Consider the following 23,678-nt stretch of genomic DNA (forward strand, 5'->3'; position numbering starts at 1 on the left):
CGAATTTGAACATATTGAGCAATACCAAAGAAAGGAACTAATTTACCTGTGTAAAGAAATCATACGAAGTGCAGCTATAGTGTACGATAAATTGGCAGAAGTGGCCCCAAAAGACAAGATTGATCTCGAGAAAAATTTCACTTGCGAGGAAGCTACAGAGTTCAATTAGATGACCCAGCATTGGAAAACATGAGAATTTCAAGAATGCGTTTACACATTTCAGAATTGGTCAAATGCATTAGAAAATAGAGTGAAGTTGAGAAACTAGAAATGAAATGAGCACAGAAACACGAGAAGAAGAAGAGAGAGGATGCTATAGCAAGGAAACAAGATGAGGGATGTGAGGGCGAGACTACAGCATTTTCACTCAGAGAAATTGAAGGAGGAATGTATGTACATGGTTCATGGAGTAGAGGTGATTTGAGTTTGCAGAAACCCAATGGGAAATATAGAATAGTGCAGAATTTGATAAGGATAAATGAGATAGTTATTCTATGTTTTCCCGTGGTACCAAATCCAGCCACCATATTCTTTCAGATCCTGTGTACTGTAGAATGGTTTACGTTCATTGACCTGTGTTAATATTATTGGGTTTTTATCATCTTTTATATATATATGTGTATATGTGTACATCTGTCTAAATTCAAAATGGAAGTTGGACTGTTTATAACATGCTTCTTTTATGGATATTTTTAAATACCCGAATAAAGATCATTGATTGATTGATTGACCTGTGCCAAGCTTTCTTCTTAGCACCAATGCACAAAGAAAGCCAGTACCTTTTCTCCTTTGTGTTCCAACAGAAGGTATTAGCATGGTGTCATGCCCCACATGGGTATATAGAGAGTCCATCTACCTTCAACCAGATTCTGAAGAGTAGTCTGGAAACCCTACACATGCCCAACAATCAACTCTTGTCCAAAACATTGACAATTTGCTTGTGGCATCTGAGACGTGAGAGGCTTGTAAACAAGACTCCATTGCTTTGTTAAACCACCTGGCTGAAAATAGACACAAATTGTCTCCAGGGAAGGTGCAGTACTGTCAAATAGAAGTTCAATATCTGGGACATATCCTTGTGAAAGGAGCTAGAAAGGTGTTACCAGAGAAAGTGTAAGCCATCTGGCAGATGAATCCACCACAATCTCAAAAGGGATGGTCGGCTACTGCAGGCAGTGGATACCAAACCTTTCCATAATGTCAAAACCTTTAATGAGGTTGACACGTAAGGTTGTGTCAGATCCGATCCCATAGGACTACTAATGCTCAATGGTGTTCCTAGAGTTGAAAGACAAATTGTGTCACACCCTTCCCCTAGCAATGCCTGATTAGTCAAAAGAATTTGTATTATTTTGTAGTGAGAGAGATGGGTGTGCTCTCTCAGTGTTCACATAGGTTCATGGTGTTGCCGGAAAACCAATAGCATACTTCTCAATGGAACTTGACCCCATAGCTGCAGGTCTTCCTGGTTGTCTAAAAGCGGTAGCTGCAGTAATCGCTAGTCTGTGAAAGAGTGAGAGCATAGTGTTGGGATACCCTATAACTGTTATGGTCCCTCACTCTGTGGAGCTATTGTTAACAAGAACTAAGACTCAGTACCTGACTTATTATTTGACTAAATATCACCAGATTATCTTATCTTGCAAAAATTTAGTTCTTCAAAGATGCATTGTACTGAACCCTTCAACTTTGTTACCTATTAATGATGCTGACTGTGATGCAGTCGAACACGACGGTCTAGATGTTATCCCGGATCTACGCACCAAACCAAGACCTTATATTAAGGATGAACCCATGACTGAGCCTGACCATGCACTGCTTGTAGACGGCTCATGTTTACTAGGTAACAATGTTACACTAAGAGCAGCATATGCAGTGTGCACCATAAATTACGCTATTGAAGCTTCCTGGATTCAAAGAATCACCATACCCCATGTTGCCAAATTAATTGCTCTTACTAGAGCCTACAGCTTAATTGCACAATTGAGAGTCACTATTTTTACAGACAACCTGTATGGGTTTGGTGTGGCCCATGATTTTGGACAGTTGTGGTTGCATAGAGGTTTTCTAACTTCTTCAGGCACTCCCATTTGGAACAGAAATCATGTTAAAAATCTGTTGGAAGCTTTGCAGTTGCCCAGGGAAATAGCTGTGGGTAAGTGTGCAGGACACCAAAGTGGGAATGGATATATTGCCATAGATACGCAGATTCAGTGGCACGGTATTGTGCTTTGTTGGCCTGCACATTTAATGGAAATTTTACATGTGAGTTCAAAGAAGAGAGTTCATTTAGAATGTTGATGAGAGTCACAGACACCTGTTAGTTGAAACGAGTCCAGGAAAATGTTTCAGAAGCAGAACCAATTGAATGAATAAAAGCAGGTTGTGAGAAAACTGCAAACGACATTTGGATACCAGCTGATGGGACACCAGTTTTGCCCAATAGCTTGTTGTTTCCAATGACATGATATTACTATTGGTACACACATTTAGGAAGGGATTGCATGGTGAGGCTATTCAGGTAAAGTTGGTTTAATCCAAGATTCAGAATGTTTGCTGAAGAAATTTGTCGAGGTGGACCATTCAATGGGATGTAGATGGATTTTATCAAAATGCCAGTTTACAACAGGCTGAGAAATGTCCTGGTCACTGTGTACATTTTTCTCGAGATGGGTGGAGGCCTACCCAACTCATAGAAATGACAATCTCACAGTAGCCAAGCTGTTATTGAATGAACTGATCCCTAGGTATGGAATGTCGTTTTCTCTTGAGTCAGATAGAGAAACACATTTCAACACCTGATTTCTAAAAAATATCTGCACCACATTACAAATTGAGTAAAGACTACACTGCAGTTACAGACCTGAAGCTTACGGAATAGTTGAACAAGTGAATGAGACTATCAAATATCAATTAGAAAACGATTGTGCGGCAACCTCTCTGAAATGGCCAGATGCTTAACCCTTGGCGTTAATGAGTATTCGAAGTACTCCAGACAGGAAGACAGGACTATTCTGGTGGAAGGGGCATGAGATTACCAGCTGCTCCTGCAAATGCTCTTTTGAATATCACTGACAATATTTTCTTGGATTACTGCAAAGTTTTGCCTAATGTGGTCCGTTCTATTTCTCATCAGGTTTCAGCAACCACTCAAGATACGCATCAAGAACAGGGTCATGACCTCAGCCCTGGAGACTGGGTCGTGATCAAGAAGCACGCTTGGAAGACTTGTTTAGAGCCCAAATGGGAAGGCCCCTTCTGACAAGAAATACTGCTGTTAAAAGTGTGCTGGGATTGCAAACTAGATTCATGCTTCACACACCAAGAAGGTGAGCAATCCAGACGACACACTTGTGGTCTATGATCCTGAAAGAAGAGCACTGGTGACTGCACCAATTTCTCAGAGACCACCCAAACCAGGAGCACCGTTGGCTGAGCAACAGCAGAAGGAAAAGAAGGGTGAAGATCAACCAACTGAACGAGAAAGCCAAGTGTCCGAAATAACACAGAGTGGAATAGAAGTCTCTAACGAAAAAGAAGCAGACTTCTCTTCAGAACAAAAGTGGAGCTGAAACTGCAACTGCACAAATAGAAGATCCAGGAAAATGAACAAGTCCCTAACCAAAAAGAGTGATCTGACAAGCTGAATGGCTGCAAAGCTATCACCATAAATGCACAGAAAAAAACACTCATCAATAACATGAATACCAGAGACAATACCTGAAGAAACTGAGTCTAGTGATGAAAGTGGGAAAGAATAAAGAGAAAAATATCTGAGAAGTTCCAAAAGAGCAAGGCTGCCTTGTCGCAGGTATTCAGCACCTGAATGGTCATATTACGTGAGCACAGCATTGAATGTCAACTTCAAAGATTTGTCCAAAGCCAGTCCTGAACTGCTGGAGCCCCCTTGAGAACAATGTGAACACTTAAAGGGGAAAAATAGTTTTGAAAGAAGCAAAAAGAATAGACCATAAAGAAATTAACAACAAAACGAAATGTGCTGTTACACCATTATTATTTTAGTATTTTATTTTACAAAAGATCAACCTAGAACTTGTGAGCAGTAGAAGAATAGGGATAACATTTTAGAAGAACACAGAGGATTGCCTGCCAAGTAGCCTAACTCTAAAAAAACTAATAAATTAAAGAAAAAAAGAAAAACAAACTGTTGAACTCAAGAAGAGTGAAACTGGCTCAGAGAGAAATGTGCTACATTAGAAATAAGTGTAAATATATTATGTGTTTGTAATAACAGTAATAAACAATTCCATACTACTAATAGGATTTTATTTGACGCCTGAGATAGAAAACAATATTAAGAACTTTACTAAACCCCATACCCATCTTAGCTTAGAGGATCAGGTTAGATATTCCTTTGTGAGTTGTAAGAAAGATGATTTCTCTGCAAATGTATACTCTAGATTAGTTCAGGAATACACTAATGCTATGGATGCTAAGGACTGCTATGTCTGCGCACACTTAACTACATGAGTTTCAAAAGAAGTAACATATAACCACATGCCTTTGTCTTATGCTGTTTCATGTACCATCCTGCTTACTTTAGTTTACGGAAGAGGATATTTTGAATACATTTACTCCAACTATGATCTGATACTGTCTAGAGTTCCAAGCAAAAGAAATGGACACTGCCTGGTATTATTTCTTCCAGCATAGGTCTATAGATAGCGTAAATGTTTGCCAGAATAACTTAACCTATTCAATGCGGGCAGTGGAAAAGATACACATAATGGCTTTAGAAGAAAGATAAGCTAACATAACCCGAATCAGTGATAAGAGTAGTGATGTTTTAGAAAACGTTTGGAAGAAAGAGGAGAATGAATTTTAGAAAAAGATGGTGTATCCAAAACTGAGATTAGAAAGCCAACACAAAGGGAAAGGTTTCATTTACAGAAGGAGGACGCTTAAACAGACTAGACATGTAGGAATCAGTAGTTGCGAACTCACATTTGAACTAGCAGGGGTATCATGGCAAATATTGCAGGGGGATGACAATGCAAATCCTGAAGTTTACTATATTTGTGACTTAAATACTTATGTCTTGTTGTCAACAGACTGGGAAGGTATTTGTTACCTAGGCATAATAATCCCTAAAATGTATCATGTAGAAAGCTTAGCTGCATTAACAATGACACCATCACATAGAAACAAGTGAAATGCTGAGAGAGACTGGAGCAGGATTAACAGGAGACATATTTGGAGAAATCATTCCACCCGTAATCGTCATGTTAAATAACAAAAACATTAGAACATTAGCTACCGTTTTTGACAAAATGGCAATGAGCACATCTAGAGCTTTGCTTAAAATGAACACAGACGTAATTGCTATATGGTCTATGGTACTCGTTAAAGGCAGACACTGGCGGTAAACACATGCAGTGCATTTAACATGTGATTACTATGGGTGAAACACCTGGAGTGAAATCTCACTACTTCAGTAAAAGTCCACCGCGTGATCAAAAAAACAAAAAAACTCCAGGAGTACTGAATGGGCAGGACCCAATTGCAACACTAAAGATGTAACTACAGCAGAGCAATCATTTTTAGGCCAGTAAGTTTTATCTGTTTGGGTGGGTAACCTATGTCACAGGATGACTGAGATTATGCAGAACCTATTGCACCCGATGTTTTATAAACTTGACTGTTAGAAGGTGGGCCCGAAATTGTTATCTTCTAATAATACTATTGTAATAATTCCTTCTAAGATTTTAGCAAGTTCATCTCCTATTATTCCTGCAGCAGTTCCTTCTTGTTGTGGGTGCAGCACAGTTGTTAATACAAATAGTTATGGGTTTGTTAATACTGCCACCAGCCGGTTTTCTAATGCTGTTGAAGATTGTATTCTCATTGTAACCAATGGGGTTCTGCCCAATAGAAAGGACGAACCGGGTATGGTAAGTTTACCTACAACTTCTGACCTTTCTGGCCCTAAGCAATAAGCTATGCTTGGATCACTTAATGTATCCCCATCCACTTGTCCTTTTGTTCTCCTTTTAGCTAACATGCCTTCAATGAAGGCTGTACTTTACATTAAGATCAGAGCAGTTATTAAATAAAGTCACCCACTGGCTTTTTGCATATAAAGCTTTACATTTGCACAGCAAGGCTCAACTTCTTTCTGTTGGAAGGGTCACTTGTGTACGTACGCCCCTTCCCCAAGTCTTATGATGGCTATTGTGTAGTCATTAACTTTGGAAATCCTGTTTATGCTAGAAATTTATTATACTTCACAAATAGCAATTCAACCCTGCTCAGTAATATTGTTGCTTTATCACTGGGCTACTTTTACAGACCTTTGGACCCGGTTGGTTGTCAGACAGTCATGTCCCTCAATGAAACGGGATATAACTGTTCCACACCATCACATTACGGAAGGACACAAAATTATTCTTCAAAAACATATTTTACCCTCTGCATTGGAATGTGATGTTAGACTGACTTCAGCAATCTGTTCCGATTCCTCTCCTTTTGATAGGGAGTGTCCTGATGCAGAAGCACCAACTAAGGTTTAACTTGTGTGAAATTAAACACAGGCTCTGTAAATATCATCAGCTGGAATGTTGCATGGCTTAGGACTAAGTTGAGTCAAGCTGATTGGGTATCTTTGCTCAGAAATGTTGATATAATGCTGTTACAAGAGACACGGGCTACCTTTTTATTGATGGCTACATCTGTTTTAGTAGCTAAGTTATTGCATCCAATTCTGGCAAAGTGATAGGGGGCCTCACCTCCTTGTCCAAGGTTATTCAATGTTAACATTCTGCCAATTGTTCTCAAATACAATGCTTTACACGTTTGTCTGATAGGTGACCTGAACAAGTCTGAATTGTATTTAATTAATTTTTATAATATAGAACTTATCAATCTGAATAATTAAATTTTTTAATGCTCTTTGATTTTGTGTAAAATTTACTAGAAACACAGGATTTCCCCAATTTGATAATTTAGAATTTTGCCAAAGTTAGAACTTGTTCTTTTGATCTATGTACCCTAGTGGGCCACCCTCAGGGTACTGAATCAATTACAAGTGTGGACCCCAGGGGCGGAATTATTAGGAGATTTTATTTCTAAACATGATATGGTAAATATACACAAGTTTGATTCTCAGACAATTAATTTAGTCCCTACTTTCCTAGGATATGGCTGCGCCTCAATTATTGATTATATTTTTGTGACTCTGGACTTGAAGTACTTTATATGTACTAACATTATGGTTACTAATTTTGGAGCAACTTTGTTTTTAATGCCTCCTCACCCCTTAGTTCGCAACTACAAAGTATATATGCTACTACCAAATGTCAAAAGTAATGTCATGGCAGTTAGCTAAGACCTCACAATGTATGGACTCCCTGATTAAATTGAACTTGCCAGTTGGACTATCATGCTCATCTGATTGTAAAGAAATGCATCTTTTTGCATGTTCATCCCCACATTCATGGGAATGGTACTGCTAGTCTTTTCAACTCGGAGAGGGCACTGAGGCCTGTTAACCAGACCTCAGTGCCGGTGTTCTAATCCTACATCAAGTTATGTTGAATTGGATACACCCATTGGCAATCACTGGCTTACTTATAAGTCCCTAGTATATGGTACCCAGGTGCCCAGAGCATGTAAGACAGAGTGTTTATCCACGGATGCAGCACTGCTTGTCCACTCTGCATGTAATGGAGACAATATGGACCCCAGCCTGCCACTGCAGACTGACAGTGCAGTGTGTGACACTGCAAATTCGATTTTGTTATCACACCCAATGGAAAATCCACCACTTCCCTTAAGTAATATTGGTAAGTCTCCCCTAATGAAGGTCTAGAGAGTCTTTTGGCAAGGAGCTATATATCACTAAGTAAGACATATTATTTTCCATGTGTCTCAACAGCAACACTTCCAAATTGTCGTTTTGCTGTGGAAGGATTAGGAGCCCCATTGGCTAACTTCTGAATAGGACCACCTAACCAAGTCAAGTAAGGTATCAAATTAATGGGGACATTAAATCTGTCCTGATGCCCAGGCCAGATTTAAAGTCACTATTAAAGTTGAGCAACTTTTAGAAAGCCCAGTTACTTCACAAAATGCACTGACAGAGAGATGGGTTTCTGACCGCCTGGGGAGGTGTGTGAATGACTCCCAAGCCCGCGAACAAAGCAGTTGCCACAGAGCGAGGTGTTGCCTCCTCTCCTAGGATGGCCATTCAGGGTTTTAACCCGAAACGCAGGCTTCAAAGGTGAAGCTGCATTTGAAGGGCCACTGTAACAACATCCCTGAGCAGGATGCCTTTTGTTCCTGCAGACACTTAGGAGACAGAACCAAGGAAGGGGAAATCAGTGCCCTAGCCGGTTTTCCTGTGGGCGTGTTTCCCACTGGTAGTTATACCTCTAGGGTGGGCTTCCCTACTCCTGACGCCCAAGGAAGGGTTGAGCCATCTCAAAGAGGGCACGAATGGGACACTCTGGGATAGCCGGATGGCACACATCACAGGAACTTTGTCACTACAGAGGAGTGGACCCAGTAGCCCATTGGTAAGTGACAGTGTGGTCCCCTCAGTGCATTTTCCTGGGAAAAATGGGGTTCCCCAGGCACTTTGCCTTTCAGATCATGTTGGGGAAGAAAAGAGGACCAAAGAAGGACAGCCCTGCGGCCCTTAAACTGTGCAAAGAAAGGCCCCACCATCAAGAGGTTGCACCTCCTATTTTCACCAAGACCAGTGACTCCGAAGAGCAGTTTGCTGATCTTTTGGAACCAGCTCCAGGACAACAAGAGCAGAAAGAGCCCAAACGCACAAAGTGGTAGCCTCTGCAGACGTTTTTCTACTGCCAGTCGCCGGGCACTACAGAGAGTATATCCAAAATAGCCAAAACCGGCACCCAAGTCTGGTGGACCCAAGAGCTCTGTCCAAGCTTGAATTTGCAGTTCACAAAAGGACACCAGCCACCAACAAAGAGATTTGATCCAACCGCAGTGCAGGGTGTTCAGTAATGCAGCACCGGCTGTCCGACTCCTGCAATATAGAGGACTTCGAGGGACTCCAATCTCCATGGGAAAAGTCACCCCACATCACCCGTGGTCTGAGGAACCACAACCAAGACACCCCCATCAACTGCACCACATCGAGCATCCTTTTGAGCATCTTTGCCTGCATCTCTTAGTATCAGGACCACTCCATTGACTTCTATAGAGGTTGTGCTGTCGAGTTTGAAACATGCTCTGAAAACACTTTAGTGGTCAGGTAACTGTCCAAAACATCCATACTGACCTTGTCCCTGTTGGATCTGGTCACCCAACTCGGGCCGGAGTACCCGCACTAACTTTTGAAAAGTTTACAAACTTTTTGTTGACTGATGCTTGCTTGGTTGTGATAAAAACATCTAAAATCTGTATCTCCGGAACCCTCCGGTGGATTTCAATTATCACAATCTCTAAATATTCATAAATATATGCTCCATCTTCATAAATTGCTGGTGTGTCTTTGTATTGGTGTGTGATTTTTCTATTTTGGGTTTCTCATTTGCAATCTATTTACAGTTGAGGTGTTATTTGCCATGATAGAATTTCTTTGTACTGAATCCACACTGACTATATAAAAAATTTTTACGAACTAGCTATGGCTTCAGATCAGTGCTTTGCAAACGTTTTAGGAACACAACGCAATTTTTAGAATTACAAACTTTCACAATCCACCTAGCTTTAATGGACATGACGCTGGTGGTTTTATTAATTTAACTAAATCAGTGTGTGTTAGCACACTGTTATTTACAGTGAGCAAAATTTCCGTTGACGTGCCCACTAAATTTTTACTTAGAAAACTATATTGCACACCAATCATAATGTGGGGAAATTTTAGCACACTTCAGAATTACATAAAATGTATTTCACTTTTGCTTTCCTAACTGCTGAATGTGCACAGTTCGCATTTTAAAAATGAACATGCTATAGCCCTTTCTTTAACTCTCACTGTGCCCAGCTAGATTGCCACATAATGTTCTTAACTTTTCTTGTTACAAAAAAACATGAGTAGCGATTTGTCTTTAAAGTGCAGCAAATGTGGCAACATAAATACAGAATTGAAAGACTTCTTTATTTATTGCGTGGGCTTTTGCGATGCACCAAAATTCGGCTGGTGGACCACCAGTGAGCCACGACCCACAGTTTGGGAAAAACTGCTTTAGTCCCCCGAACCAACAGTGACCCGACTTGTCTCCCTAAAAGTAATTCGGAGATATGGGTCGCTTTTCTGACTCATTTTTTAACCATTGTGTCACTAGGAATTTTCCTCTTTCTTGGTCAACTTCCATTATAGTTCCTATATTTAAAAAAGGTAATAGAATGGAACTGCGCTATTATAGGCCTATTTTACTCACAGATTCGTCGGTCCAAGTCCTGAGTGATTTTTAACAGGGTACGGGAGTGGACCAAATTAAAACAAATGTTCTAAATGAACGTCAGCGTGGTTTGAGTGAGGGCCTTGCCACTTTAGAGCAATGCCTCAGTGCTTAATTTGTAAAATATTAAGTGCCAGGGCTCTGACCAGGAGGCCACTGCAGCTTGCACCACCTATCACCCCTGTCATCGCTGCCAAAACAACTACTAACCCTCTCTCTAGCATGTAAATGCGATAGTAAAGATTATTCTAGGTCCCCAAAGCTAAAGGAATGGTTGGGAGGGCAGGTATTAGTACTTTCTTAATGTATATTGTTTCCCTAAGGAGCTGTAATACTGCTCCTCTCTAAATTACATGAGCAGCGCCACCTTGTGGCAGACTGCCCTAAGTGTAGTGTTGACAATTAGGTGCCGGTGCCGAGCACCGGAAACCAATTAAGTGCCGGTGTTCAGCACCGGAAAGCTCCTGCTCAAATTAAGCACTGCAATGCCTCAACCTAAACCTCGTAGTTGGCAAGTATACTGTTGCAAAAAACAATAGCCTGTTTTTAGCTTTTATGGACCTATCAAGTGCCTTTGTGTAGTTACTAGCTCTAAGCTTTGGCACCTATTATTGATGCTAGGTCTTGATATAGCACTAGTCACTTTTTCGGAACATTTTCACATCAACCTTACTGCCAAAGTGAGGTTTGATGCTAGCTGGGAGCTTACAGTCTCATTCTACCTTCAAAGAGGAGTACTCCAAGGTTGTATTAAATACCCCCTTTATTGTTTATTTTATATATTAGTAATATTCATTCTTATTTATAGAACACAGTTTCGATGTACCGGTGATTGGAGGTAGTCCGTGCTAGTGTTGCTATATGATGACGATGTAGTGTTATTGGCTCGAACACCGAGGGCTCTACATAATTTAGTGGTTTATTTGACAGATTTTATGACTAGTTAAGGTCTAAGCACAAATTTTGTTAAGTTGCAAGTTAGGTCCTCTGGCTCACGGCGCTCAAAACTACATACTTTTTCCATTGATAATAGTAGTCTTGTAAAGGTTTTTAACTTTCGTTACCTTGGCATTTTTTTTATAATGGTTATTAATGGAAAACAAAATTGGGTTTCGTCGCTAGAAATGTTTGCAATTAGTGGCTTGTTTACACGAATTATCAACAAAAGGAAATTGGGAAAATGTTTGATTCTTTTGTAGGAAATTTATCAAAGTCAGCATATACCTCTTGCTGCCCATAGGTAGGAGTGTGGGGTTACGATAAGGGCTCTGCATTACAGATTGAAGAGAACAATTTCTGGAGATGTCTTTTGTCTGCACCCCCTAGCACCCCACACTATTCATGTCATTAGGGTTACATTATTTGGAAGACTCTATCAAGTCAGCGTTGCTATTACTCTGGGTTTCGATCAGGACGAATGGACATGCCCAGGGCTAGCTCTAGGAAGGTATGACCGGTGCAGTCGCACCTGGCACTTACCTAAGGGGGCACTGTGTTTTGAAATAACTTATGGGTTCAAAAGCATCCACTCCACTGCAGAGTTCCTTGTGTGTTGTACAATTTCCAGGCAACAATAAAAATGTCAAGATAACTCTGCTGATTACTGTTCCTGCTGGAGAGAAATCAAGTTTTATTTGGTGGCAGTTCTGACTCATCATAAATTAGTACAGAGGCGTAATATGCCTGCTGCAAAGAACATGTTCTATGCAGATCACAGAACTGTATTTTATGTAGATAGCTCAGTGGGCTACTGCTTATGTTGCATAGATCCTTTTGTTACTTGCAGAGCTGCATGCAAACTGCAAGGCATTGGGGTTGGCACCTTATGTTCTTTCCCAGTCTTTCTTTATCCTAACATTGCTAAAAAGTGTTAGTTTGGGGTAGAAATACATTCTTTTTAGTAATGGCAAACTTAGCCACAGTGGTACATTATAAATCCAGAGTTTGTGCCTCTCCAGTTCAAACACTCTTAAAATATACTGTCTACTTGTATGGATGATATGTGATTCCTGCACCTTGTAATCCTCATTGTTTTAAGTAACATTTGCTAAAGACTGGTTTACACAAGTATGACTCATTGTCTCTGTGTAATGTGTGATATAAAGTGCTTGGATACTCTTTAACAATTTCCCTTACATCAGTTTGGATCTGCTAATGTCTGGACGGCCGTGCTACACAGTGCTCGGACACTCTTTAACAATTTCTCTTACATCAGTTTGGATCTGCTAATGTCTGGACGTCCATGCGATGGTACATTCAATCAGCCCTTATTATACTTCACTTTCTTTTGTAGATTTTACGTTAGATTTACTAGATGATTTTTAATTCCAATGCTGGGAAAGTATGTTTCTAAACAATGTTGGGTTGACTTATGTTTTTCACAGTCTTCCTAAAGTATTAGTGTACTTTGCAGTAGTTGATTTCCTAAAATCAAATGTGCAATGTCGTAGAATAATATTATTTTAACTATTAGGTGTTCATTTCTTGTTTTATTGGTGTTGTACTTTTTATGTATGCGTACGGTATGCAATATTCATTTTTTTCTGAATCTGAATACCCGTATTAATAGTGTCACGATGTGCATAATTGCCTATAAACTTTATTGCCACAACTCACTACATTTTCTGGATTACAATTTATGTTCTTCAAGCTGATTGAGATGTATTTTATGGAATAATAAATGTACAAGTTGCAAAGAGTGGCAACTGTCTTTACTGGGATGTAAAACATAGATGTACATAGGACGACGATTGTAGTCAATGCATGTATACATTTTCCAAAACTGTATCCTGCCAAACACTAAAACAGTTACCTGTTCACCATCGACGTGAGCAGAAGAGGCTATGCACTCTCGCCACTTAGAAAACATAAACACTGCCTTTCCAGGTAACTAACAAAATACCTTCTCCTATTTTGTTTTCACCCTACCAACCCTTCCCTCGTAGAACTGATGCGTGCATTTTCCATAATACTTTTAATAACCCCCCTTTTGGAGGTATAAGGGCAGGTAAACTTAATTATAAAATGATATAAAGTATAGTTCAACCATAATTGACAACACTGCAACTAACTAAAACATGAATGCCCACTACTAAAGATTATTAATTCCAACACCATTAAACTGGGCAATAGTAACACCTGTCATTTACAACATCTCTAAATTCTGGTATGAAATACTATGTTAGAAACAAGTTATTTTTTATTAAACATAATTAGTGTAACATATCCATAACAATTGTTTAATTCCTACAGTTCAAGCATCAAGAGCGTAAAAACGTACCTTTTATTATGAAGTTGGATTCTTGTCCAGTAGAGAGGTTTCATTGGGCGACATGGTTCTATCGCCTTTTTCCTGCTAAGACTATCTTGCTGCATTCCAAGTGCAAACAAACATACAGGCAATGGAGGAGCAAGAGTCCCACTGACTGGATAAGGATAGGCTGTTATGTTCAAACTAGGTACTGGTGGTGGTGGTGGCGGTAGTGGTGGTCCATTGCCTGAACCAGGTAACATAGGAGGTAGTGGTGGAGGGAGAGGTGGCCCCAAATTCTGACCCGGTAAAGGTGGTGGAGGAGGTGGAGCCCCAAAACCTGGAAAAGGTGGAGGAGGGGGTGGAACAGGAACTTCAGAGCCTGGCAAAGGGGGAGGAGGAGGAATTAAAGAGCCAGGCAATGGAGGGGGAAGTGGAGGTGGAGGTGGGGGTGGAGGAGGAACTACAGATCCAGGCAATAGAGGACAAGGAGGAGGACTAGAATTCCATAACCCAGGCAATGGAGGAGGAAGAGGTGGAGGTGGAGGTGGAGGGGGAGGAGGAGGGGCCTGTGGCAGTGAAGGGACAGTTGTAAACTCTAAATTATGTGGAAGTGGTGGGGCAGGAGGAATATCAATGCCATATTGATGTGGCTGGGCAGGAAAATATTCAGTTCCAGGCAAAGGTGGTGGAGGAGGGACTCCCATACAAGGCATCAGAGGTAAAGGTCCTTCGCCAGGCAGAGGTGGTGCCGGGGGAGGAAGTGTAACATCCTTCCCTTCGAGCAGATCTGGAGTCAACCTTGTGACAGGCTGAACTGGAGGAGAGGATGTGCTGCAAGTGCCATTTATTGTATGGTAAGAATTTAGATCCTGGTAACTGGGTTCAAGTTCAGAGTTAGATGGAAAATTGTGTACAATTTCTGTACTTGAAGATGAAGCAGATGCAAAAAATGATTGTCCTGTATCTGACATAGAGGCCTCTTTTTCTGTCTCTGGAAGAGATGTCTGAGCAGGAAAGCCCTGCATAGTTTCAACGGGATGACACGAATATTGCTGCAACAAGGATTGTTTTGGAGATAAAACTAGAGCTATTTCAGAGCAATAAGTTAATTGAGTTTGAGGTTGTAAAGTTGATAATTCCAGAGCAGATTCTGCCCCACTGTCCCCATCAAGTGTGGGTGGTAGCTGTGGCAGTGTAACAGCGGAAGGCACTTTTTGTGAAACAGATTCTTCTGTTGGTGATGTTTGTACAGATTTTACTAGCAAAATACTTTTGGGCGGTACATTCAAGTCAACTTTGTGAAGATCAAAATGCTGTGAGTCTGAACGTGAAGCCGTTTCACACTGAATCCCCAGATCTATTGTGGTCCGAGCTATATCCATTGGTACAGACTGTTTTTCCAGTTCTGTTATTTTTGTCCTGAGATCCTCAATCGTTTGCTCCAACAGTTGAATTACGTTAGCATGTTCTTCCTTGAATACGACACTTTTCAACTCGTAGTCCTCCTATAAAAAAATTAACATGTTTCACATATTGCATTCCGTATTTCTTCGTTAACAGTGAGAACTTTCCATTTCATATGAGCAATCTCAACAAGGGATAAACAAAGAACATTTAGTCCAATACCTTTTTAATGGACATAATGGAGGAAATTGCAAATAACTTTTGGTTTAACTCAATGTTTCTTCATAACATACATGAATCCCAGAACCTCATAAAAAGTTATTCACACTCTGAATCTTATTGCAGAAGAGACTGGAGGGCAGATTATTTTCTGAAATATTGAAAATCTTACTTACAAAGTTTGAATGATAAAAACATGATTTCATTGGTCACAAAAGATGAGTGTCTTGTTTCAACTCCAAGTGTTTAACACAAATTTCTAAACTTTATATAATATTCTTCCAGGAGCACATCTACTATAGTTAAAGAATTCTGAATATGTAATTGGTGAGGGAATGAAGGGAGGGTCCTATGAGGTATGTGCGGTTGTTTATATTTATAATTTGTAACTTTATGTCAATGCAGACAACACACAGTATTTCATTGATTTGTTAATAAATATACCACTCTACAGTGTCTCCAAGATGCATTTTCTTCAAATACTGTAAGAATATATATTTATTATATTTGAACTTCTGTTTGTTCTTGTCTACAGACAGAATCTTTCTAGAATTTAAGCTGAGTCTGACCAAGCTTAAAGAAATCCTCACTTTAGAGTCAAGGGCTGTGGAGTGCATCATGCTGCATTGGAGAGGAGGTCACACTGGGACTTCAAGTCAAATAACTAGAAATATTGCTATCTATTGCCCACTAATGGCCATCGATAAGGAAACTTTTATGTGCAATCGAGGAGTTGTCCACTTCTCTATGCATAACTTGGTTTGTTGCCAACAATAGAAAGGTTACACTCTCTCAAAGTAATTAGAAAGTATTAAACAAGAAACAAATAGGTGTAGATTTTAGTGGTCTCTAAAGCTCACAAACAACACAAAATGTTCGGGGTCTTTGTAAGCACATATCATCTGAGTTGCATATATATTTGCTTTTACTTTCTTGTTACCATCAACAGTTTAATAACTAATTGTTAAAGACTCAACCAAACTTTTCACTTAATACACTTGCCTCCATGGTTTACTCATGGCTGTGGTGCTGGTATCTCCAAGATCCAAATATGCTTGTGCGGGGCCCTGTGTCATTAGCTTTTGTTTATCACATGTGATAGGACAACTAATATCATATCTGCTTTATATAAGAAGAAAATGAGAGGCAGACAGAATTTTCAAATAATAACAGCTAACTCTTTTGCTGAAGTATTGAGAGAGAAGACAGACGAGTTCATGTTTGCCTGAAAGTCTTGCTTTCTTTGATTCTTTTCTTCTTCAAATAGAAAGCCGCATGCAGCCAACACATTTCACTTAAACATGGGGTTCTTATAGGCTCGATTAGATCACGTGTTGAATAAACAAATGTGTCAAGCTATGACCGCGACCATCAGTGTCATACTGACGCATCTTTGTGTTTGGTAAAAACTGGAGCACAAGCGCCAACGTCTGATTTGAATCCAAGTGTATGTGAATTGCTCAGGAATCCTTTGTAGTATAAATGATGCACCATGTTTGGCATGGATGGCATTTGTAGAGACCGCCGCTTACACGTTCACACATAGTAAAGATACTCTTTGATTCTAATCAGATCTTCACACCTGTGTTTAGGTGAAACACCTTGGCTGCATGCGTCTTTCTATTTAAAGAATAAAAGAATACAAGAAAACAAGACTTTCAAGTAAAAACTAGCTTGTCTGTCTTCTCTCTCCATACTTCAGTGAAAAAGGTAGCTGTTATTATTTGAAAATTCTGGTTGCTTCTCATTTTCTTGTTATATAATGTCGAAAGTGTGACCGACTGGTAGTGGGTCACTTGAGGTGGGCAACAATTCTTGCGTATCAAACTTGTGATTATTTCCTGTGGTGCATTGACTAGGTTCCTTAGCTACCAATATTTGTACAGTAATATCATATCTGCCTCTTCTGGGGCCATATATGCATTTTATTCTATATCTGGTATGAGATGGAATTCTGCAATCGAAGTCGTGGAGTAGCAAAGACCACAACTGCCCCTGTGGTGCAGGGGGTTCCCCTAACCCTTCAGGGGCTAAAGAATATCCACGAAATATGGTGGACTCGGGGCCCTGCTTCACATTCAGCATGGGGCCATCATTTTATGTTTTGTCAATGACCAAACCAAAATGTGCTAGCAAAGAGGGCACCTTACTGTATACTCAAATGTGTAACTGAAGGTTTGAGCTTGCAAAGGCTCTTTAGTCTGGTAGCTCGCTTGCTCATGGCTGTGTGTCTGCACTGCACTCACTACTAGAAGAAAACTGGTTGATTAAATTATTTTGACGTTGTTATATACTAATATCACTTGTCTTTCTACTCCTAATAGGTTTTTGCTAGTTTGATAATATGTCATCAATTTCCATTTATAAAGCATCTTTTCCACTGCAATACAACAGCGCAAACTGAGTTCCTCTTTGAATATGGCCAGTCTTATCCCTTTAAGCATGGAAACTGTGTTAAACGCGTATGTATCACCTTTGTAGCTTAAACGTGCTCTGTATATGCGACTGTGTTTGCTTTAATCAACCTGAAAGCTTTAATTTTAGCCTACGAATGTGTTCTCTCTTAGAATAATGGATATTACATTATTATTTCTGATGTGTCCTGCACTTGATCTTCTGGAAAACCTGGGATGTCTACTCATCAGGAAGACTCACAACATAACCGGCAATGCCATCTATTAAAGAATAGGGAAAGACACAACCCAACTTTAAAAGTAACTGTCAATGTACTTGTGAAGGTAACAGTCTACCAATCTAATTTTTGTACACCAAAGCCATAAGCTCTCCAGGCAAGAACTGTAGGCGCTACTCAAAATGTGGAGGAGACAACAATTTTAGATGAATTGGAATTAACATAATAATTGCTTGAATAAAAGCAAAATAATGTAATAAATCAAAAGCAGAAATTAAAAAAATCTGTTTTCTCAGTTGACTTGTATTGACCACATTTTCAGTCTCCACTTAAATTTGAATACTGACCAATTGGAGCTGGGTTCCAAACGCCCTCACTCCTTCCTTCCTCTTAAAATTAATCAATCATTTAACTTACATCCAATTCCTTGCTCCAACTTTCCCTGTCATGCTCCTTGTACACTTTCCTTTCCATCCACTAGTTTACATTCAATCTCTCACCAACGATCCACTATGTTATGTCATCCACTTCTCCACTTTCTCTAATCACTCAGATCCATCCCCCTCTCAAAGTTATACATCAGTCCCTGAAAAATGCATGCCTACGTTCTGATGGTGTATAGCTCTCTTTTTAAGTGTTTAAATATTCTGAATTTAATGATTATTCATACACTATAATTATGCTGCTATTAATTGTTCCTTTTTGTCCAGAATAGGAAAAGTATTTATGACTTTTATAACTTGTACTGTTAGTATGCATATCGCATTGTTTATCTTTTTTACGTTATTTTAATTTAATTGAAATTAGAAATCAATCCATTTTGATATGGGCTGAACTAAAGTATTATTTTAATATTTGACTGCATATAACTTGTGGTTGGATCCTCATAGTGCATAAAGTTGAGTAAAATGGCATGATCACATGCCTCCAAGAGCCTACTGCAATTTAAATCACTAAGCCAAACAATTTGTAACTATTGGAATAAAGTTTTGAGGAATAAGAAACAGGATCCCGATACTTCCAATAGATCTCATCAGCACATTTCAAAGACCGAGTAGGTTGTAACTGTGATATCCAGAATAAGTGAAGAACGGGTTGAGAGATCTTTATGTTACAAGCAATCAAAAATAATTTGTGCCAATTGAAATGCTCATTAGTATCGCTGAGCTACTCCAAGTAGTATGCACCCATACACTCTCAAGCTTGCATTGCTTTTTGTTTTACACTATTTTCTTAGAGAGAAATTTAAGTCCAGCAGCATATCGGGAAATACAGGCCCTGATATAAAGTTTGGTGGAAGAGTTTGTCAGAGTGAGTACTTCGATGCAATGGCAACAGAGTAACTTTTATGCCAAACTGATGTTCCCTATCTCACCTAGAGTTGTCCTAGACTACTCCTTCTCCCCCACTGACAAACTTCTCCAACAGTCTGACGGAGCAACTGCTATCAGAGGTTTGTCCTTTTTCCACCTGCCCTATTAAGAGTGATGGGCAAGGAGCCAGTTTTTACTTTCACATACCGCCATCCAAAATGTAATGGTAAGTGACAGTAAAAACATTTTCATGAGCCCCCCGCACCATCGGAGAAAAGTCCCACGTACAGGGGTTTATTGCTTTTTTTGTTTTCAAAAAGAAAATACCTCTTCAGGATTTTGTTTTTTAAATTAAAAAAAGATATTGAAAGCGTACTTTACTATACTGTCATGTTGATGGAGCTGCATGGCACAATTTCAATGCATTGACAGGAACCACTGTGAGCGTGAGTTCTGCCAATTTAAAAAAATTCCACTGGCTGGGAGGACCAATCTTAATCTGGAGTATGGTTAGTTCTTCTATTCTATTCTGATTATATTTGACTCTATTGCCCTGAGGAAGTAAATGCAGTATTCCGAGATAGTGACTTAAAATAATGTAAAACATGCCAATTCCCACCAGATGCATGAAATCCACCATTGATTGTACCGATGTGATACTACAGGAGCGTAGTAATATATCTGGTGTAATTAGACAGTGGCACATTCCAATGATAGCAGATTTATTACATTCAATGAGAATAGTTTGATTTTAAGTTACTTCCCACCACTACATCATACTCTCAGTTTAAAGGCTATCCATTATACCAACTTATATCATTAAGGATCGCCCAAAGATCAAATATTTATGAGTATCATGTAAACTCATGTTCTAATGTATACAAAAACAATATGCCTTCCACTTAGACGAACATATAGTTTGCAGTCAAGTTTCAGTCTTCAGCCCCCACACACCAAACACATTTATCCATTTAAATTACAATTAGCTCATTTACATTAACGATTTGTTTTCTCTTTATATATATATATATATTTAAGTACTCTGCATTTGCCATTTTGGAATTTGCCTATTTATCCATATGTACTAATTACGGTAAATTTGATAATATGGGAAACAATAGCGCTTTCAATTCTGTGTTAGGTAAGGGAAAGATTCATTGGCACTATTTTGACAGCAACCATGCATGATGGTTGCTGATGCTGTAATAATGTCTGGCTATTTCTTTTTGAGCATGAGGAGATGTTTGTATTCAAATAGGCTGGAGATGCAACAAAAAACTAGTTGGATCCAAGGCACAAACAACTTTAATTGGACATGTGGAAGAGAGTTACTAGTGAGGTAAGTTGAAAATGTGATGTCTCCAATAAAATAGTTATCATAAATTCCTGCACAGGTGTGAAGACATAGATGTATGTAGGTGAGGAATTCCCATATATATAATGTATTGCAAATAGATTGTATGCAGCAATTTGGCACATGTGGCCTCCCTGTTTAATCTTATCAGTTCCTCACCTTGTCTTCCTCTATCCACCCACCTGGCTTTATTTATCTATCTGCAATCTTAGTTTGGGTTTTCATTCAGTATGTTCTTTCATTGAACACATGTATTCAGTGCCCCAAACTTTTAACATTACATTTTCAGTCCTTCCAAAATCTGTCACTTATACATTTTTTGGCACTAACTTCCCTCATATTGTATCTACATGCCCTACTCTGCTTTCTCATCTTTTGAAACGTCCTACTTTCCCAGTATTTTAGATAGGGAGGAGATGCATCCAAGTGGCTTGAGCTGCCACATCTGGAGCTTGGGGACATAGATTTTAATCCAGAACTTGGTGCTAGATTCAACATCATGTTAATCTGGGCAAGGCACTTAAAGCTTAATTTAGAGATTAGTGGACCCTCCCACAGTGGGAGTTTGTTTTTGAAAAACTAGCTTTTAATTATCCCAACATCCTGGGGACTTACTTTTATCCAGCCCCTCATCCCCAGGTTTTTCCTGACAGAGATGTACATGGGGAAAAAAAGCATTATGGCATCCACCCTAAATATGGCAGATAGTGTAATGTCGATTTCCAACAGCCACTAGTTTGTCGGCCCATCAGAGAAAATAATCCATCAACCGAGCAAACAGGACTTTTTCGACAAAATACTTAAAAGAATTAAAAATCCGCCAGTCTCTATAGGAGAAGGGCAGACTGGGGGTTTGGCAGGTAGGGTACTATCGTGTGTTTGCGACAAAGTACTTTGTCTGTCAAACTCTAAACAAGGCCAATAGTTTCTTAGATTTTCTTCAAATTCGTTCATGCTGTAACTCATGCCTATCTCTGTTCTCTAGTCTAAAATTGTCTCCCTCCTGCCATCTCTTATCCCTACAGTCACAGTGAAAATCTTCAGGAGTTACCTCCTTCTCTTGGTGTTCTTTCATAATTTCGTCATCCTGAAGGTCATTAAACGTGGGTTATTTTTTCATCTGGCCTTTATTCTACAACTTCCTACATATTCAAAGCTCACCTTAACATTTTTCTCTTCTCTTCAACGGACCTGTCATATTTTCCCATTTAACAACAATGTCGTCCATTTTGCCTTATTGTGCGGGTGTTTTTTCTTAAACATTTGCAAAAGCACTTTAAAATATAAATACCTGGGGCGCATTTATCATTGAGTTGCGTCGACCTTGTGCTTCAAGGATGAGGCAACTACTAAGTCATATTTATCAAGCCATGCAAGGCAACCTTGCGTGGACCTGAGTGGCTAGATAAATCTACAGTAACGCAGCACAAATCGCTGCGTTGTGTTACACTGCCGCAGGGAGGCATTCCACGAGTTGAGCATGGGTGTTCCCCTGCATCCATCCATGGTTTTTGGTGCATTCACAGATTCACCATTACTGGTAGACCTGGGTATGCGTCAAAATCCTACGCCTTCCCATGTAAGGGGTAACAAGGAGAAATATCTTTATTTCTCCTTGTTTTTTCCTCTTTCGATGTGTGCTGCATTCTGATAAATCCAACTCACATATCAATTCCGTGGACCAGAAAAGTTGGGGTCAAAGCAGGCAACACATGTTAGTCTAGTGCCACTCCTAACTTCCTAACATCAGGCATAAACACAGAAAATTAACTGTGAAGTACTTGAGAAAAAAGTGACCACTTTCTGCAATCTTACCTGTGCTTCCTTCTGTTCCTCTTTATATTGCTTCTCAAATCCTCGATGTTCTGTGTACAAAGTAAATACACAGTGTTACAAATATTGTTCTCATAACCAGTAAAATCTGTGTCTTGCACCGACCAATGGTACTGAAACTATCAGTAAGCTTGTGTTGTTCTTAAGAACCCACGAGAGGGCAAGTAAGTATTCAAAACTTTGTTCATTGTTAATCTGCAAGTGAACAGACAGTGCACTGTCAAGAACTCCTCCCCCATGCCTACAGTCTGGCTCACGTTGCTGGGAGGGAGGCCACCAGTAATCTTTAATAGGACTTTCTGCACTTTTCCCAGACAACTTCCAGTAAAAACGTGACTGTGAATTTTGTGGCAGTCATTTTACCACTCTCCTGTCTGATACCAGTTCACTTGGGTCAACTATGCTGTTTCCCCAACTGTGTTTTGCACAAAGGTTTTCACTGAAATCTACAACGACAAATGACTCAGTTCCAACTTTGTAATGGATTGTCCCTGCTTGCTGTCAGCAGCCTACCCGGGCCAGTAAATACCTGCAAGTGGGGAGACTGGGCAACAGTGTTCTAGCTCACTATGATATGAAGTTGTCCGCGATGGTGGCTGATTAGCATTTGTTAGGCCTCCTAAGACCTACGAAGGACCAAAAGGAAAAAAACATTTACAAAACATTTCTGAAAAGCTTCATTATGAAAGAGAAAACGTGCCTCAATGTATATATGCACGTACCTTTAATAGTTTGAGTTTAAAAGGTAGATCTGCACTCCTGACACAAACTCACATGATTCACCGTAGGGTTCGCTCCTCACCATTAAAGGGTGCTTGTCTCCATGGTGGGCCCCACCAGAGATGATTTGCAGCTTGCATGATTCAACATTCTGGGCCCAGAAGTTAAAAGGAATAATTCCGTTCTACCCAGGGGGAAGTGTGTCACCTGTATCATCTGACTTGTTTTCCTTTTAAATTAAGGTTCTACCTTCCCATTTTATGGTTGGTATGTCTCTAGTCCTGACTCAATTTATAGAGGATGATTAACATTATATACCAGACCTAGTTGGTATATAGAACATTTGTCTGCATCTTTAAATTGGGATAATACTCAGTATGTGTTAGAAATAGGGGCCTCTAGTGGGCAGTGGCATGCACCCTGCCCAAGTAGGGACCCTTCCTTCTAGTCAGGGTAAGAGGATTACACACCCAAGATAACTCCTGCTCAGCCCCTTGGTAGCTTGGCACGAGCAGTTAGGCTTATCTCAGGGGCAATGTATAAAGTATTTGTACAT

At 39.7% G+C, this 23,678-nt stretch overlaps 1 protein-coding gene across 1 annotated transcript in view; it reads right to left on the reverse strand.

Annotated features, from left to right (window-relative positions):
* The window catches only part of FMN2 (formin 2), a 656,752-nt gene that overhangs the window by 399,363 nt on the left and 233,711 nt on the right, over positions 1-23,678 (reverse strand). Inside the window, exons 4-5 of the mRNA XM_085612201.1 lie at positions 22,385-22,434; positions 13,675-15,152 (exon numbers count right to left, since the gene is read on the reverse strand). Coding sequence (XP_085468327.1) covers positions 13,675-15,152; positions 22,385-22,434 — 1,528 coding nt within the window. The remainder of the gene's footprint in view (positions 1-13,674; positions 15,153-22,384; positions 22,435-23,678) is intronic.

This window comes from Triturus cristatus, chromosome 6 (assembly GCF_964204655.1).
Source record: "Triturus cristatus chromosome 6, aTriCri1.1, whole genome shotgun sequence".
Taxonomy (NCBI): Eukaryota; Metazoa; Chordata; class Amphibia; order Caudata; family Salamandridae; genus Triturus; species Triturus cristatus.